We start from the raw sequence: 20,035 nt of genomic DNA, 5'->3' as shown, positions 1-20,035 counted from the left end.
CCCAAAAGTGAAGAAAGTTTTGCGGATACACTCTAATTCGTTGTTGCGTAAACAGGCCCTTAGTTGACATGAATGCAGGTTTAGGCCGTGGCTGCCTTCAAGTTCAACTGGAACTTCCAAAGTCTGTTCCTTTCTGCCGTTGCTTCTTTAATAGGGCCGATTTAAAGTGAATTCTTTTGCAGAATTCCTAAGCAGAATACGTGCTGATGTGAGTTTTTCTATTTTAAACATCATATCATAATGCTTCTAGATAAAGTAAAATCTTTCTTGTTTGCTGCCACTCATAACACACACGTGCAGCACACTCACAAACAAACCCAAACACACGTAATTGAAGACAGGTTGAACACGCATTCTGCACAAGGTGCTGGCGGCGGCTTTGACATGTGACGACCACGAGAAAGAATCTGGCCCATAATCTGGTGGTGTCAAAGTTATGTGTGTGTGCGAAGTGAAACATCAGTCAAACCATCTTTATCCCTCCTTTTACTATCACAGCTATTCTCCTACCACGCCATGAAACCTCAGCAGGAGTGGAACGTCTGGAGTGAGAGAAGAAGAGTGCCATCGCTAAAGAAAAGAGGGCCAAGATGAGAGTGAAGAGTCTTTTGGGGGAATTGAGAAAAAAAGAACCTCATTAATGAGGAGCCCAAAGAGAGGCTTGATTTCTAATCTGGTAAAATGAAAGGAGCACTTTAAAATGCATGTACATCTTATTCTTACACTCTTTATTAAAATCCTTAGTATTTCTTTCACAAATAATTTCAGGTCGCCCTAAGTGTGACGTAATGTATTGGAATACTTACCCGGGGTATACTAACACATGACCACAAGACAAATGGCTTGGAAAATTTGATTGATCACATTGTTGGACAGAAACAGGGCAGAAGAGGAAAATACAATCTCCTGAGTATAACAGCAAAATATTTACATAGGAAACTGACACACAAGGTCTTTTTCCAGTACGAAGAATTTTGAGAAAAGAGCATGATCAATGGAGGGCTATCCATAAACCACAAGAAAGCAACCTAATCACTGAATATAAGGCAACCATACCCGCGACCTGGAAACGGATAAGCGGGAGAAGACGGATGGATGGATGGATGGATGGATGGATGGATGGATGGATGGATGGATAGATATGGGATCAACTACTTTATTAAATCCAGTCAAGAGTTGAAATGCCATGTCATTTATTGTTGATTCATTAGTCATTTCATGTTTGGACATTTGCAATAAGTCACAAACCTAAATGCACACATCAAAATCAAATTTAATTTCATCTTCAAAAAATCATCGAGTTTGATCTCAGTTATCACCACTCTGTGTGTGTGTGTGTGTGTGTGTGTGTGTGTGTGTGTGCGTGTTCTTGTTCGCGCGTTCACGATACAAGCCCTCCCCAGTCTCCCGTTTTTTAAATTTATTTATATTTTTTTATTAAGAGTTCCTCAGACTCCCGTTTTCCAGTTTTAGTCACAATTCAAACACCAAACTGGTCCGTAAAACATCTCAAACTAACCGTCATCGTTTGTTTTCTCTTTTGCGTCCTCAAGCTGTGCTTTAGTGAGTTGTAATTAGAGTTCAATCAGTGTTTTCTCACGTCTCTCATCCTCAGCTTGTTTTTTTTTTTTCCAATATGGCGTTCCACATGAGCTCTCCATTCATCTGTGTTCGTTGCAGTGAGCCTTACTGTACTTTTAGTTTATCTATTATGTCCTCGGGGAGGGAAGATTCTATAGCACTAACATACACGCTTTCCATGGCGCCCTCTATTGACTCACTGTGTGCTGCCTCACCTCTCTGCCAGTTATGTTTTCATCTGTGTGTATCTATTATTTACTGGTTTGTATGTAGGTATGTATGTATTTTACCAAACTTTTCGCAAAAACGACTCACCCGAATTGCATGAATGGTCCTTGAATGTCATCAGGGATGATTTTTCATCATCCAAGGACCAACCGATTAAATGTTAGGACTTTAACGACTAACAGATTCTGAATAAAGCCCCAAAAACTGTGAAACAATTCCACATACAAAGTGGATGAGAGAGGTACCTTATGGAGGAAATCAAAGCAGAGCAGCACCTGTTGCCATGGAGACGCTGCTCAGTGTTTCACAGGGTGAGTAGCTACCTGACCTACCTAGTTAGCACTGATATGACCTAACGGCTATCATGCTAGTGATGCTGCGAACAAATGTGGTGTTGGCAAAGGTCTGCGCTCTACCGAGTGTCGCTCTAGTTCAGTTCATGTTTCCATTGAGTTGTTTTGATGCCGTTTCCCCTGTGTGAGTGTGTTTTGCGTTGGAATACTAATTCACCACTGTGACAGCAGAGTAGATGTGCGCTTAAAAAATTCATCTTCCTGCAGTTCTGAGGCGTGACCATTATTATCAAGCTCATTATTACAGACGCAACCCTACAGACGCAATCCCACAAACCTGGGAACAAGTGAAGAACAAGAACAAAAACATCCTTCAAAGCCTCAGTGAACGAGGATTTATTTTATTATGTCAAAAAGATTGTTCCAAAAACTCTTGTCTCCGCGCCGCTCTGGTGGGCTCAGCGCTAAAACATCCCACCAATCAGGACCATCTAACAATGGGCAGGTCATTTTCCAAGAGATCTGATTGGTCAGGAGGCGGAGCCAGAACATAACCTGGTCCGGAGCACGTTAAGACATTCAGAGTAAGTTACCAGGGTGATTTATCCCGCTAACAAGTGGGCGAGTGGCGCAGTATGGAAAACCCAGCATTAATCCCCAAAGTTAAACCGATAAGAGAAAATCCAGAGTCGCTGATGCTTGGGGGTCTCTCACCTGTAAAAACAAAACACGACTGGAGGCTGAAAAACAGATGAGAAATCAGAAACTCTCAGAGAGAGGGTTTTTTTTATGGTGGGACATCTCAGAAGATGAGAGTGTGTATGATTTAACTAACTGACCCTTCAAAACCTCCGTCAGCTTTACTGTGTTTGTAGAGAGGCTGTCTGAATGGTGAGTTCACAGCTTTTCTCCAGTGCTTGGACAGTCCACAGACAGTGGTGACTGTGAGGACAGACAATGTTATGCACATGCAGATTTATGTAAAGTGATCAATCACTCAGAATTTAGTTGGTAGATGTTCGAATAGCAAACAAACGGACCAAGATGAAGTTGAATCTGGGATCAGTAGAAAAGACCCCAAAGGTTCTGACTTTAACTACGTTTCAAACAGTTTAATGAACTCAGAACAAAGTTCACACAAACCCCAGAGGAGAAAGAGCAGTTCCACCGCATCTTCTATCTTCAGGAGCCAGACGATGACCAGGACAACACTTCATTTCCTTCTTCTTCTATAGTCTTTTGAGGTCCAATGAACTCCAGCTTGTTCACATAGTTTTGGTCTGAAAACATCTGCAGAAGGACGGTTATTATGTCTCCAGGACGAGAAAAATGATGTGACACTTGAATGCTGATTAACGCCTGTCTTGCCTGAAGCCTTTGTCCTGTATGGACTCCAGTTTTAAGTGGGATGGAGCTGCTTCTTGGCGACCTTCCTGCATGAAGCCTTCCTCCGGCATGAAGCCTTCCTCCCGTATGAAGCCTTCCTCCGGCATGAAGCCTTCCTCCCATATGAAGCCTTCCTCCCGTATGAAGCCTTCCTCCGGCATGAAGCCTTCCTCCCATATGAAGCCTTCCTCCCATATGAAGCCTTCCTCCCGTATGAAGCCTTCCTCCGGCATGAAGCCTTCCTCCGGCATGAAGCCTTCCTCCGGCATGAAGCCTTCCTCCGGCATGAAGCCTTCCTCCCGTATGAAGCCTTCCTCCCATATGAAACCTTCCTCCCGTATGAAGCCTTCCTCCCGTATGAAGCCTTCTTCACACCCGAAGGCGATTTCCGGCCTGAAGCCGTCGTCCCGCCCAAAGCCATCTTCCCACTAGAAGCCATTGTCCCGCCGAACCGTCGCCCTGCCTGCACTCCAGGTTCAGGGCCGGAGCAGCTACTTGCAGCTGGCCTCGCCATCGGGACGCATGCTGAAGGGCTCCAGGCGCTCGCTCTCGGGCAGCATGTTGTTGAGGCGCTCCATCAGCGGCACAGTCTGGTCGATGCCCATTTGGATGCGTCTCAGGATCATGGACATCTCGTTGACCTTCTGGATCTGCTCAGCGTACTTGGCGTAGCGTTTCTGTCGCTCCTGCATGATGCTAAACAAGGTTTCCACAGACAAGTCCATCTGAGGAGAAAAAAAACACTGGACGGTTGGTGAATTCCAGAGGAGGAAGACCTTGACCTTTGACCTACGGCCTCAGTTCAAAATTCAAACGTTAAATATAAAGAGGATGGAGAGATTTCAAAGTCTTATAAAGCAATATTCTATTTACCACCGAATTGCTTTGATTTGTATTACTTTCCATAATTACCTCCTTGATCCTCTTGACGAGTGCATTCTGGTCGAAGGCCACGGCCTCAGCACACTGGTGCAGGTGGTCCTGGTAGCGAACACATAGCTGCAGGACCTGAGCGGTGTCCAGCCGCTCCAGAGACACGCTGCTGGGGGACGTCTGTCCGCTCAGGATGCCTGCAGAGGGAACAGAGTGACGGCACGTACATGAACAATCAGCATCACTTGTGCCACATGGGGAACTGAAGCGGTTAAAGTGAGGTCAGAGGTCAAAGTCTCCACATGTGAGCGTTGACAGAATGAGAGCGCCATCTGAAGATTATCAAGGAATGACAGTTACTGTCAATTTCATTTCTAGAGATTATACTTCTATCTAACGGATTACATTTCTCAATGTGTACCTCCTTCACAGCAGGAAAACAGCATAGAGCAACTCTTTCAGTAAAACCTGCCAGCAAAGTTTGGTGATTGACAATTTTTTTCATTTAATTCATTCTTTGTAAATGATAAAAAGAAAGTGGGTAACTATGTATAGCTGTTATATACACACAATACAATACCATGTTATTATTTTTTATCAGATCAATTTATAGAAGTACAAACACTTTAAGATGTTTTATTTGATGTCTGAAACAACCGTTTTTTTTCTGGAGCGAACAATAAGTGTTTCTCAACCTGAGGTCACGCTCCTGTTGGAGGGACGAGACAGTGTCTCCTGTAGAGAAGTCCAATTATACCTGCTTGTGTTCAAGAGCAGAATAATATGGCAGGTGGTAACAGACAACCCTTCCTTTGTAAGGGGTTGATTCTGCAGGTCTGTGTTCGGGCTCCTGCCGGACCTCACTCAGATATTTTGGTCAGTGAAAAGTAAGTAAGTAAAACATAGAAGATGCAACTCTGCAGGGTTTCTGCCTGGATTTTGGTGAGTCTTAGGCCCTGTTTACTACACGACAACGTTTCGGGAGTGTGTTTCCACTGCAGCAGCACGGACAACGGTGTAGTTAGTATGCCGGGCCACGGGAGGGCGCTGTTGCTTGTTTTTGTAATGAAACTACACAGACATGTGTGCAGAGAACAATACGCTGTAAACATGAAGAAAATGGAGAGGACCTGGAATGATGAGACATTGAAGGCTACCAGGGAGAGTCTCAACTATCAAACAACTGATCTGGACGATAAAACTAGAATACGACTGTGAGTCAAACCAGTACGGGACCGCCATGTTCCTGAAGGAGCTATGTTCAACGGGAAGGGACGGGGAGAGATGTGTATGCGCAGTAAGAGCACTCCACAGCCTCCATCAGTCAGTGCAGGAGGGAACAGCGACCGAGAAAAAAATCTTTCCACCTTGAGAGCCGGGATAAAAACTTCATGGACACAGATTGGATCAGAACACTGGTGTCGTGTAAACAGACCTCCCACAAGTGAAGAGGGTTTTGCAGCTCCACTTGTAATCGTTGCCGTGTAAACGTGGCCTTATTCAGTTCCCGCTCCTCATTAGGGGTGGGGCCGATCCAATCGGTATCGGCTTCTGATACCAACGTAATTCACAGATCGGAAATTTCTGATCCATGAAGCCTCGTCTGCTTCACGGTTACTGAAATGATCCACAGTGTTTCCCTGCTGCTGCTCTGCTCGCTGGCTGCAAACTGTGGACTGGATTTCCTGAAGGGAGGCGGGTCTCAATGAGACCAGGAGGAATGAGTCAGGAAATCCAGTTAGGATGGGGGCTAGGGAAGTAGCACTGTGCTATCCAACTTTTTATGACAACATGTTGCTGTTTGACGGATTTTACACTCAGAACACCACAGTGAACATGTATTAACGTTTCCTACATTAGACCTTCTTCCTCCATGTTTTCTCCTGGTTGAAGGAGCTCTGCGTCGCAGTGTGTGACGTAATGCAACGTACCGCAACGCAACTTGACGGAAATGAATCGTTAAGAAGAATCGAACACATTTAAGGTGTACGATTCCGATGGAATTGATCAATTGGAACCGGTACTCAGTCAGAACCGGTTTTCGATTCCCATCCCTAATCTCAATAAGAGAAAACCAGGGTTAATCCTGAAGTTACCTGGATAAGAGAAAACCAGGGTTAATCCTGAAGTTACCTGGATAAGAGAAAACCAGGGTTAATCCTAAAGTTATCTCAATAAGAGAAAACCCGGGTTAATCCTGAAGTTACCTGGATAAGAGAAAACCAGGGTTAATTCCTGAAGTTATCTCAATAAGAGAAAACCAGGGTTAATCCTGAAGTTATCTCAATAAGAGAAAACCAGGGTTAATCCTAAAGTTACCTGGATAAGAGAAAACCAGGGTCAATCCTGAAGTTACCTGGATAAGAGAAAACCAGGGTTAATTCCTGAAGTTATCTCAATAAGAGAAAACCAGGGTTAATCCTGAAGTTATCTCAATAAGAGAAAATCCAGCGTCGTAGCGGCCTCAGGTCGCGGTAAAGATGGCAGCTTGATTGCTGTGCTCCCCGACGGTTTCAGAAATTAACCCTGACAACCCCTAAAATAATCCCAAAATAAGTGCTTTTGTACAGGATGGACCAGAGGGTTAGCACAAGAAGTAGGAAAAATACGACCACGACTGGAAATATCAATGAATGGACACCACAAGCTGACGCTAGCCGGAGTAGCTCCCCGACGTGGTGCGAACGAGGCTGAGGAAGACGATGCCAGCCGACCAAGCATACTGAAACGAACTGCGAGACAACACACACCAACTCGCAGAGATTAAGCAAGAACTACACAGAGCAGATTGGAGGAGGCGTGAGACCTGAATTGACGCAGCAGAAACATCACTACGGGCGAGGACAACGCTACGGAAACGGCTCTCACAACGCCGGGCTAGCATGGAGGCTAAACTGATTGATCAAGAAGGACGGCCTCGCAGAGATAATGTTCAAATGTACGGCATACCTGAAGCAACATCTCCACTTCATTGAAAGAGTCACCTGACTTCCCAGCGGACGTGGAGCTTTAAAGTGAGAGAGCACACGGGGCTCCGCCACCTAAACCCCCCCGACCCACAGATGAAGCCCCGGTCCTTCATAGTCAAGTTTACCAGTTACAGAGTGAAAGAAGAGGTGAAGGTAAAGCCTGGCAGAAAAGAGACGTTTTTACATCAACACCCGCTTCTACGCAGACCAGACAGACGTCCTACAAACCCTTAGTCCTTCAGTTAAAACGGTTGAAGTTCAGTGACATTGTGTATAAAGCGCATCAAAAAACCGTACCTGTAAATCTCCAGGTCAGATTTGCAAAAAGAGTCAGTAAGTATAACTGAAAAGGAAAAGATCTTTGTGAAACCAAAGTTCAGGACAAAATTAAAGGAGCGTTGCATTTCATGTTAAAGGAGTCACATTGTGGAACAATCTGAGTTAAAAGAATGTAAAGTAAATATAAGATTTAAACATCTAATTAAAACAAGTATATTATTAAAATACTAAGGATGACCCGATCCGATCGGTAGATATCGGATCGGGGCCGATATTGGTGATTTGTGACTGATCGGGAATCGGCAAATCCAGCCGATCACCCCGCCGATCTAAACAAACAAACAAACAAACAAAAAAATAACTTTTTCCCGTCGGCTGCTGTAAAGCGAGCCCCGTGAGCGACCTGCCGTAAACTGAGGCGAGCAGCCTGAAGCCATTGAGAGGATCAACCAGCAGTCTGGAGGGATTTTAATGTTGACAACCAAACCAGTCCAGAGGCCAGTTGTACTATTTGCTTCACCACAGTCCCGAGAGGTGGAGCACCAGAGCTTCACCACAGTCCCGAGAGGTGGAGCACCAGAGCTTCATTTAACACAACTAATCTGGTAAGACATCTAAAAAGTAAACATGCGGCGGAGGACGCTCAGCAAAGACCATCATCTGTGGAAAAAAATATGATGTAATGGACCCCCTCCTCCCCCCACCGCGGTCCACAACGTCCCCTAATAACCACAACAATGAGGGACTACAAGCTCCGGTGGAGCTGCAGAAGCTAGAAGCAGGCGGAGCGGGGCCATAGAGCTATAAAACTAGAGTTATATATAGTGGTTTATGTGTTTATGACAGAAGTCTACTTCTAAATTTCTATGTGGTCTGTCTTCTTCTGCTTTTTTATTGTGTTTGGTGAGTCACAGCGCCCCTACAGGCCTGGCATGTGTACTACATGCCCGGAAGCCTCGTGTAGAGCCGTGTTCATAGTGAGGTGTGGACGGAGGTTTGGGAGAAGGCCAGGGAGGAAAAAGATCGTATTCTGAATAAGTTTTTGAGAGAACTACGTTCAGAGTACTTTTGTCAAACAGGTTTTACCACTTTGAAGTGGAATTAAGTGTTTATAATTCACACTGAAATGTAAATGTTTAGTGACATGCAGGTCAAACCTCTCATACTGCTTTAAGGTAAACTGAAATTTAATACACAAAGAAGTTACATTGGAGCCTGAGAGCATTTATGTATAAGATTTATTTATTTACTTTTTATTCTTGTATTTAAACTTTTTTTTAGGACTTATGTTCAACCCAACCAGCCAAAGACACTTTGAAGTGGAATTGGGTTCTTCTGATTGGTTTTACTGAATACTGTTTATGTTGTAGTTTTTTTATACTTTATATGTTAGTCAAACTGATTCACTGGGTTTCATTTAGAAAAAAAAAAAAATTCTGCCACAAAATCCAGGTGAAGTTGTTTAAGTTAACATAAATAAGAGAAACAAGACTGCAGAGTGTAACTGGGTTTTTGTTGTTCTGACTGAATAAAGTTTAAATAAGTTCTTAAGTCGTTCTGAGAAGAATTTTGATTCAATAAGTGAGTTTTACAATAATTTCTAGGTAAACAAAGCTTCTGCCAATAGTGCTTTTAGCTTCAGACATCTTTGTCGCTCCAAAAATAGACTATTGAGTATATTTGCAAGAGCAATGTGAGTATCGGATCGGGAAAGTATCGGCCGATACTCAATTCTGAAAAATCGGATAGGTGTCGGAGGCCAGAAAGTGTGATCGGGACGTCCCTATAAAATACAGTGAACTTCTCTAAAGTACCATAATGTCTTGGGGTTTTTCTTTGTGCGTTGTTGTTGTTGATGTCGACACGTTTGCTCGTCTGTTTTGTTCTTTAGTCTTGTTTTCTGGTTTGTTTCATTTTGTTTCACATAAAAGACAAATTTGCTATAAACGAGCCGCGGCGCTCGCTCCTCAATCATCACAGACATTTTGTTCTTTGTTGTTGTTTTTCTCATGATGTTGTGAACTGATTATTGGTGCAAAGGGGCAGATTACATAAGATTATTCTTCTTTCTGCTCCTTTTCATTCAGAAGTTTGTAAACGTTTGTGTCAATACTAAATTGGTTTTGTTTCCTTTTTTAAATTTTTTTTTTAAATGAATGGAATAAATAAAATACAAATACCACAACTATCCATCTGCGATCCTCAAGAAACGCGCGGAACGTGCTGAAGCAAAGAAAATATTAAAGGAAAATAAAGTTCCAAACTCCCTACCCAGCAAGACTACGGCTTTTCTACAACGACGGCCCCCGCCTGTACCAGAGCGCAGCAGAGGACACAGAGGACATGACCTCGCCTGGAGTTTCTGTTACCGTCATACCTGCTCCAATCAGCCCGGACCAACCAGAGACCGAACCGAGGGGCTGGAGCCCCCTGCACGTCTGATGCCACAACGCAAAGGAAAAAGGTCTCCCAGGCTTCAGGTGTCTTGTTGTTTGAAGCCTTATATGACTCGTCCTGGTTTAATTTGAAGCTTAAAGACTCCTACACCTTATTTTGAAAATATGTAAAAAGCTCGGGAGACAGAAACGTTTCAGCTCTGACTGCAAGAGCGAAGCAGTCATGTCAGAGGGCCCTGCTCTTTACAAAGAGCTGGATATCCCTTTACGGTGTTCCGACACCCTGAGGCCCTCAGAGGGTCACGCAGAACCAGAACCACCTTTGGAAGCAAAAAACTGAAACGCGTGAGAGTATTTGGTTAAGATAGACGTCATCATTCCTCTTCTGTTACGTTCATTTCTTGATGTTCACAGGAATTTTTGGGATGTATGACAGTTTAAAAACTACGAATCCCATACAGGCAGCAGAAGTAGAAGACTACGGCTAATCATATAATAGTTTAATTTAACATAAATGGAGTCTTGAACCCAATGAAGAGAAAGAAGATGTTGAGTCAAAGGAAAGAGGAGTATGCCCACATTGTGTTCTTACAGGAAACTCCCCTTCACTCTATGGAACATGACAAGCTGAAGAGAAGGGGTTTCTCTAAAGTGTATTATTCATCAGGCCATAAGAGAGGAGCGGCCATTCTACTATCTCAGAGAGTCCAATTTGGAAAAAACCTCAGAGACAAAGGACAAAGAAGGAAGATATGGATTACTATCAGGCAAGATGGAAGGGGTCCAAATAACCTTATTGAATGTTGATGCGTCCCCTGGCAGCCACGTTTCTTTTCATAGAAACATCTTCAACTTCATGACAGAGGCAGCAGGTCTCCTGATATGGTGGGGGTGGGGGGTGGGGGGGTGGGGGGGTGGGGGGGGGGACATACGCCTCAATCCCAGACGAGACGGCTCTGAAGAATCCATCCAAGCCCCCGTACACCACCAGCTTAAGATTCTTATGTCAGAGCGAGGACTGATAGATCTCTGGAGAGAATTCTACCCAACAGGCCAGGATTACACATACTATTCCCATCCACACGCTTTCTACTCCAGGAGTGATTATTTCTTTATTTTTATGAGCGATCGACATAGAATACGTTATTGTGAGAAAGGCAATGTTGACTTGTCTGATCACGCACCCCTTTCATTATCACTGCAAATAAATAATAACCCTGGAAACACACTGTGGAGGCTAAACTCAAGTTTCTAAGAGGAAATTGAACATTTTATGGGAGAAAATGATAACGGGGGAGGTTGGCAAAGAAATGGTGTGGGATGTGCTAAAAGCCGCTATGAAGGGGGGGGGGGGATATCCTTTAGTGCACACCAAAAGAAACAAAGACAAACTAAGGTTATTAGAATTAAATCAAGAATTAAAAGAGCTTGAGAGAAAACATAAGAAGGGACCAAAACCAGTCCTCTATTCAACATTAAAAGAAATTAGGAATGAGACTGGTGCCCTATACTCACAAGAAATACACACAAAAAAAGGCCCAAAATTTGCAAAGTTCCCGGCAAGGAAATCGCAAAAACCACAGGCAGATAACACAATCTACACACTCTAAAACCCTCTTATATGAGCAACATGAAATACAAATGACCTTTCAAAACTACTATAAACAAGTATATCCTCGGCCACATTCAGAGGATGAACAGCGGATTGAACAGTTTTTAGCATCTCTTCATTGACGGCTGAACTAACGAAGGAGGAGCTGAACCATTTCAAGGTTAAAGACAAATAAATCACCGGGGCCAGACGTGTTTACTTCTGAATGGTACGAGACCTTCAGAGCTGAAGTAACACCGAGCCTTCTTAAAACCTTTCGCAGCTCTGAGAGACGGGGAAACCCCGCCTGCCTGGAGACGGGCCACCACCTCGGTTATCCTGACGGAGGGAAGAGCCAGGCTGCACCACCTTCCCCATACAGAGCAGGCTGGGAATTAAGGGAATCAGTACTCTATATTACAATCCAACTGCTCGCATACAAAGAAACGGATACCTTTTGAGTACTATTAGAGTAGACAAGGCTGCGGATTGTCACCACTTCTTTTTGCACTTTATACTGAGCCGCTCGCCCGACGGATTAGGAAAACTCACCATATTAAAAGGTATCCCAATAAATAATATTGCACTGTACGCCGACGACGTTTTAATATACTTAGAGGAGCCAGCACATGGCCTGAGATACTTCAACCTTTAAATACCTTCAGTAAACACACAGGATGTAAACTAAATGTTCAGAAAACCCCAATTTTAACACAGAAATCTTCTCCATCAAAACGACCAAAGAATAAATCTTATTTGAAATAGTACCAGACTGCAATTAAATACCTATGTGTACTATTAACTAAAGATGTTTCTACATTAGCAAAGACAAAGTATGACCCCCTTCCTTACCAGAATAAAACATAGACATACAGAGACGGAGCTCCAACCGTCTTATGAGTTTTACTCAGAGGGTGGAGGCGATAAAAACGAACATCCTCCCAAGACTTCTTTTCTTGTTTCAAGCTCTTCCAGTAGAAATCTCCCAAAAAAACCCAACTAATTTCAGAGTAGAATCCCATTAAATCCAGATTAATATGGCCGGGGAGGAAACCCAGGGTAAGGTTTAAAACATTACAACTCTCAAAAGAGAGAGGAGGTACGGCAGGACCAAGTTAGAAAGATTATTTCTTATCGTCATAAATTATTCCTCTGATCAACGTCTGTAACCATGACGACCACGACAGACGGCAAGACAATGAAAAGGACCCTCCGATTCCTACGTTACTCGGCAATAAGGATCTGAGAAAGCCTGTAAAGAGGATGCAAAATCCATGGATACAATTCCAGATTAAAATGTGGAACTCAGTTAAAGACATGAATAAATTGCATGACGAGTTAGTAATAGTTAGACGGCGTGCCTGTGACCTTAAACCTAAACAACTGGAGCTCAGATCCAAAAGCTGGACAGCCAAGGGAATAACAACAGATGAGGGACAATTAAAGAGTTTTCAAACTCTGAAAAGAGAACACACTCTGGGGAACCAAGACCTCTGTAGGTATTTACAATCGCAACATTACTCTAAACAAAGTTATTAGAAAATACACATCGGATCCAAGTGACACGGTGCTGCATGAGATCCTACATGCTTACTCAGCAGAACGAGTCAAAGGTTCTACGTCTACACTGAATCAGGCTTCATGATGAAGAAAACCCATCCCATAGATTCTATTAGAGAGAAATAGGAGAAGGAAAGTGGGGTTTTAAACCTCAAAGGATGAATGAGCTGTTTGGAGTCTCAGTGGAAAAGCACCAACTCACATGCGTGGAGAGAATTTACATGAAGTGTTTGATTAGATTCTTTGAGAACCTTGAACAGAAAGCCTGAGGCACAGCGGAGGAACCGCAGCGTGGGAAGATGTGCAGGAGGCAGGAATGATTGTCCAGTACGAGGAAATGTCTGGTTGGAGGTACACAAAATACTACAAACGAGGTTCTTCACCATTTTAAAACTTTGATTTTTTTTGGGAGAGGTTCTCGCAGAACATCCCGACAAATACTTATTTGGTGTTTTTAATATCTGCTGGAAAGAACTCCACCACCAGACACTGGCTCCGTCACCCCGACCCCACCACAACGGAGGAACGGACCGACATTGTTAACAAAATATATATAAGGGAAAAGTTTACTTACTCACTTCATCTGCAAAACGGATAAATGATCAAAGTCCTGGTCAAGGTGGGTCTTTAATGTACGACGCTCTATGTCTGCTCTCCTTTGTGTCTCTCCCAAGATTCTGAAAGGCTCCCTGGTCTTTGATTTAAAGTAATTTAAAACTTAAGACAGTATACTTGATGGTCTCCCTGGTCTTTGATTTAAAGTAATTTAAAACTTAAGACAGTATACGTGAAGGTCTCCCTACTAGTGAACGTATCTGTTGTTAACAGCTCGTACATCCCTTGTTTGCTCTCTGTTCTTTTGTTGTACCTATGTATTTAGTTTCTTTTGTTCGTTTCTTTATTTCATATCAAAAATATATATTGTGCAAGTGTAAAAAAAAGAAAAAGAAAAGAGAAAAGAGAAAATAGTCCCAGTGGCTTCTGTTGTTCGAGCTGGAAGAAGCGCTGCTGTTTGTGCTGCCTTGCTAAAGAATTTCTCCAGGAATTAATGAAGTGATTCTGAGGATCTAAAGGTAGAACTAGTTTATTATGAGACGATGACGTCACGCAGACCCCCGCATTGTCCCCATGGAACAAAAATACTTTGTACTGCTTCCTCTTCTGTCCCGATACTAACCTCAAGTTGTCTCTTGAGAGAAAACATGTATAGATTAGTATTATTTATACTTTACTGCAGAGAGGAGTTTATTACAGCCTCATTTAAAATCAACATTAATGATAATAATAATAGTAAAGCAAACAGAGCTCTGGTATCTGAATAGTATCAGCAGAAATACACGTTCAGGTATCAGGATCAGAAGTTAAAAAAACGTGGCTCGGTGCTTCCCTCCTCCTTATGCAGGCACATACATGACATCATGATCACATTTATCAGGATGGAGGTCTGGGTCTGATCCCTCATGGACACACACACACACACACACACACACACACACACACACACACACACACACACACACACACACACACACACACACACACACACACACACACACACACACACACACACACACACACACAGATAAAAAAGAAAGTAGAACTTGCGAACTCCACACAGAAGAGCTCGGTCTGGTAGAAGACACACTCGGGTGAGCTGAGAGGTTCCTTACCCTTGAGGAGCGGCTGGAACGTGGGGATCTCCTGCAGCTTGATGACGTCGGGGTCGCTGTGGATGTTCTTCATGGACTGAGTCCCCGAAGCCACGACCACGATGTCGTCCATCTTGGCCTTGTGCTTCGCTGGAGATGGAACCACTGAGGAGAGAACAGGCTGCTTACAATGACTGCAGCGACACACACACACACACACACACACACACACACACACACACACACACACACACACACACACACACACACACACACACACACACACACACACACACACACACACACACACACACACACACACACCTACCTACCTGCTGAGCTGTATTCGGAGTGTTTGTGCTCCGTGTCGGCGCTCTGCTCGGCTCCCATGATGCTCGGGCTCTGCTCGCGGGCCACCAGACGGGACCGGATCACCGATACTCCGCGGACTTGTCCCCCACGGAAGCAGGACGCAACCCGCCGTGAGCGAACCGCGTCTGGACCACAATGGATCGGGTTACAAGCTCACGACAGACGATCCTCCCAAATGAGAGCTGGGAACTCCAGAACAAGAATCTGCTCCTCGGATTAAGAACATTTACTGACGGACAGGACAGAGCCGAGCTATGCGCGTCACGAGCCGCACTTCCGTAAATAAAGACCACGTGATCTCTAGTTCCTTGCTTGCTGACGTCAACACGATCGCCCCTTCACTACAAACTGTGACCAGCATAACCAGGGTCTGTTTCCTGGGTTGACTGATCCAGACACACGCGATCTTGATAACTGTTACTACGAAGCAGGTTGTCAATTCTTCTTCTTCTTCTTCTTCTTCTTCTTCTTCCATTCTAACGGCGGTTGGTGACCATTAAATGGAGCACTACCGCCCCCTACTGTTCCGGAGTGTGATCAGAGCGTAATAACTGGATCCTAGTTATTAACCTCGTTTGCAGTGAAAAACACTATTAACTGTAAATTGGTGAACTCCTTCCTTTCTCAGTTCAGCTTCCAGAACTGTCCTTTCTTCACCATACCTCAGAGAATTTAATAAGACATGTACCCCTGTCTCTTCAGTATGACATTGCTCACACAGCCCCGTCTCATGTTTCCCTATTAAATGTTTACATTTGTGTCCCCCGACATAATTCTGTTAGACGCTTTGTTCTTTCCTAATTCAGGAACTGGTGATTGTCGTGTTCATTGATTTAAATAAAAACCTTCTGCTCTCCATCTGCCCTGCTTCTCTTCCATGATCTGAATCCATATTTAGAGATTTCCCCTCGGTTTTCCCAAGTGGCAGCTTCACATCAATATCACTCCTTTCCAAAGTTTGTTTCGTCACCTTATCTGCTGCCTCACTCCCCATCACACCCTCACGTCCTGGTGCCCACATCAAAGTAATGTGCACCCCACGTTGAACAAGTCCTGAATATAACAACAATACTTCAACCAGAATGTCTCGTCTTGAAGAGTTAAAAGACTTTAGGCTTTGAAGAACAGATAAAGAGTTTCAGCTAAATGGCCACCGATTCCACTGTATAAAGAGGTCAAGAGTCTGCAGCTCTGGATCCATCTGAATGACCCTCTCTCTGGAACAACAAGAGCAGAACCTGAGGACCGCCGGTCTGGATCTTTAGATCCGTCCCTATGGAGCCGGCTCGGCTCTACCCTCGTCTCACTGGAATATATATATATTGAAGCTCATCAAGAGAATGCAGAGTGTGTCCAGAGCAGTAATCAGAACAAAAGGTGGCTACTTTGAAGAACCTAGAATATAAGGCGTGTTTTCAGTTGTTTTACACTTTTTTGTTAAGTGCATATTTCCACATGTGTTAATTCATAGTTTTGATGCCTTCAGTGTGAATCTACAATGTCAATAGTCATGAAAATAAAGAAAACTCTTTGAATGAGAAGGTGTGTCCAAACTTTTGGTCTGTACTGTACATATATATATATAATAAGATATAAACCTATTATATATATACATAGTATGAAAGTAACAATAATACTGTAATAAGGTACAATATACTGCAGCACAGTGTTGGGATTTATGGTTGGTTATTAGCATTAAATTACTGTAAGTAATAGATTACTGAAAGTAATAAATCACTGGAAGTAATTTATGAAAAATTGAGTTTATCAATGGAAGTAAACGGTCATTTACTCATTAACAACTCCTAAAGTAATTGAATAATTACTTAAAAAAGAAAACAAAATGAATAAATTATCAAAAATAATTTATTAATAAAAAAAATATTAATTTGCATAAATTTCTTATTTATGTATTAATAATAAATCGGGGCACCACCAGATAAACTGGAAATAGCTAATACCAAAATATCAGGTGATGTGTCTCCTGCACGGGGACCAGGAGGAGGTGATGTGTCTCCTGCCTGGGGACCAGGAGGAGGTGATGTGTCTCCTACATGGGACACTACTGGAGCAGCAGAGGGGAGCTGGACATTACAACTCTTGTCTTGTGGAGTTGAAGCATAACTAATCAGTCATTTCACACAATCATTACTACCACCAACTGTACCTGGTTAGTACCCATTAGTACCCATTAGTGCCTGTGGGATGCATGAAAACTATTAAACTACATTGTGTAAGTATTTTGTTCAGCTCAGGGTTTGTTTACCCATTGCAGTATTTTTTACCTGATGGTAAGTGATTCTATTTCTTCAGCAGAACAATGGAGCTGCTGCTTTGATGGTCCACTAACAGAACACAGTGACAGGTTGGATTTTACACCCGTCCTTCCAGAATACTTCACAGCAAATACCCAGCAAAAGTCTTATTACTACAGAAGACTGTACCCTGATGGTTCCCGCTGAGTAGTTTTGACGTTTTTATATTCGGCCCAAATAGTACTGTTTGAAGATTACCTACATTTCCAGAAGGTAAAAATTTTTTCTGCAATATTCCATCCAGCTGCTTTGAGAAATTAGTTAAATAAGATAGAAAACTCAAACCAAAATGTGGCTTTGGAGCTCATGTACTATGATGTACACAACTACAGTTTTCTCTTAAGCTCAGATGAACTAAAAACTAGTATCTGTCCCTGACTAGTCTCTTGTTTTCTAGGATGAGTTAATAGGAAATACAGTAACTCCACTGCCCGGCGATGTGGACTCATGGTGCTGTGCGGAGGACGACTGAAAACAAAGGACAGACATGGAGGGTTGCTCGTGTACTTTCAGTGTGAGGATTGACTTCACATTAGAAATACATTAAATCATATTTGCAGCTTTTAAATATATATGTAGTTTCCTGGTGTGAAATCCACAAAGGCCCCGCCGTGGCTGTCCCAGTAAGGTCCTCTGTCTCCTCTGTTGCAGAGGACATTTGTCCATCTGCAACCATAGAAAACCTTTCTACTGTCCTACAGAATCCAGCATCATTTAATAATGTTGTCTTCGTCTGCTCTCTGTCCTCGTCCTCAAAGAAATAAAGTCCAAGCTGCCATTTCTATCTACACTTCTAAGACAGAAGCATTTTGTATTCTTATTGTAAAGGTGGTGCCAGAGGTGGTGCCAGAGGTTCTGCCTGCGCTGGACGGCCAGCCACCACCTTATTGTAAAGGTGGTGCCAGAGGTTCTGCCTGCGCTGGACGGCAAGGCACCGCCTTATTGTAAAGGTGGTGCCAGAGGCTCTGCCTGCTGCCTGCGCTGGACGGCCAGACACCGCCTTATTGTAAAAGTGGTGGCAGAGGTTCTGCCTGCTGCCTGCGCTGGACGGCAAGGCACCGCCTTATTGTAAAGGTGGTGCCAGAGGTTCTGCCTGCGGCCTGCGCTGGACGGCCAGACACCACCTTATTGTAAAGGTGGTGCCAGAGGTTCTGCCTGCGGCCTGCGCTGGACGACCAGCCACCAGTGAACGCCACTCCCAGTCATCCATCGCCCTATGGCTCTTCTTTGAAGCCATTTTCTGAAACAAAACAAAACAAACTGTAAAAGTCCTCAACTTCAAATAATCCCGAATGTGTAATGAAGCGATGGAACATAAACTCATGTATTTTCAATAAGATAGTAGTTTAATGCCAGAGCAACAAACAAACATACTTTATATGCAATATAGCACCGTTTTCACGTAAATATAATACAATGCATTATATGAGGACCTCTGGTGATAAGAATAGAACGCAGGTCCTTAATTAGAAGTACAGAAATAAGAAAAATGTACTGAGAGTATGAAAAGTACACAGTATATCATCCTTAAATGTAAATACCTGCTGTATTAATAAGTCTGTTGTATTGCAGTCACTGTATGGACAGGAGGGCTTCAAGTAATACTGGTTCTGCAGGTTTCTCCTCTGAGCCTGGTTCTGCAGGTTCCTCCTCTTCTGGGTCTGGTTCTGCAGGTTCCTCCTCTTCTGAATCTGGTTCTGCAGGTTTCTCCACCACTGAGTCTGGTTCTGCAGGTTCCTCCTCTTCTGGGTCTGGTTCTGCAGGTTCCTCCTCTTCTGAATCTGGTTCTGCAGGTTTCTCCACCACTGAGTCTGGTTCTGCAGGTTTCTCCTTGTTTTCAACAGTGCCACTTCATTCTGTATATTTGGAGCGTACCGAGCTGATCATGCTCAACGTCTAAATTGTGGTTCAGTTCAAAGGTTTAAAAAGAGAAAAACCAGCAGTTCCAGAACTTTTGTTATGAACGTTTAATTGTCTTTTATCAAAGAGTTAAAATCTTGACAATGATTGAATATTTTATAAAAGATTAATACAGAAAACAACAGACTCTAAATCCTGTGAAAAGTTTTCACAACAGTGAACATTTGTGACTTTAATGTCACGAAACAGGCAAGTTCAGATGATTCCTGAGGGTTCAGTCCAGCCTGTCCCAATAGAGCAGTTCAGTGACTCACTACTGCCCCCTACTTCACCGGCGGAACTGCAGCCTTTCAGTGTCTTAAAGCTTCTGCAGCGTGAAAACTATGTGAAGACTCTTTTTATCAAAAGGCTATAAAAAATGCTACACTCATTTAATGGCAGCTTGTCTCCACACACCGTCGGCAATGTTTGAAACATCCAGCAGGTGGCGGCATCCACCAGAGTCTGAACAACGGGGGGCTTCATGTTAAAGCTCGGATCAGCCTGACTTCAGCCTGGTTCTTCCAGGAGGAGAGAGAGAAGGTTTCCTGGAGCGTCCAGTCAGGTCCTTCGATGGGAGATCAGCGAGACGAGCAGACAGACCAAGAAGAGCGAGATGGACAAACACATCTCAGACGCGCCTC

At 43.5% G+C, this 20,035-nt stretch overlaps 1 protein-coding gene across 4 annotated transcripts; it reads right to left on the bottom strand.

Annotated features, from left to right (window-relative positions):
• Positions 1–1,178: 1,178 nt before the first annotated feature.
• On the bottom strand, positions 1,179–15,655 carry borcs5 (BLOC-1 related complex subunit 5). 4 transcript variants are annotated; one of them, XR_013935818.1, is made up of 6 exons: positions 15,138–15,637; positions 14,827–14,970; positions 4,401–4,558; positions 3,727–4,213; positions 3,471–3,654; positions 2,477–3,392 (listed from the first exon to the last, which is right to left on the bottom strand). XR_013935818.1 is itself a non-coding variant. In XM_080475622.1 (4 exons), exons 1-4 carry the CDS (start codon positions 15,193–15,195, stop codon positions 3,980–3,982), a joined length of 594 nt encoding a protein of 197 aa, XP_080331748.1. In that variant the 5' UTR covers positions 15,196–15,647; the 3' UTR covers positions 1,179–3,979. The 4 variants fall into 4 exon arrangements, 1 of the variants encoding a protein (XP_080331748.1); XR_013935816.1 differs by having other exon boundaries at positions 1,179–3,654; positions 15,138–15,655; XR_013935817.1 differs by having other exon boundaries at positions 2,483–3,392; positions 3,471–4,213; positions 15,138–15,655.
• Between the last annotated feature and the right edge of the window lie 4,380 nt (positions 15,656–20,035).

The sequence above is a fragment of the Lipophrys pholis genome, assembly GCF_963383615.2.
Source record: "Lipophrys pholis genome assembly, chromosome: 11".
Classification (NCBI taxonomy): Eukaryota; Metazoa; Chordata; class Actinopteri; order Blenniiformes; family Blenniidae; genus Lipophrys; species Lipophrys pholis.
The sequence above is the reverse complement of the archived record's forward strand: the minus strand, read 5'-3'. Positions and strand labels throughout refer to the sequence as shown.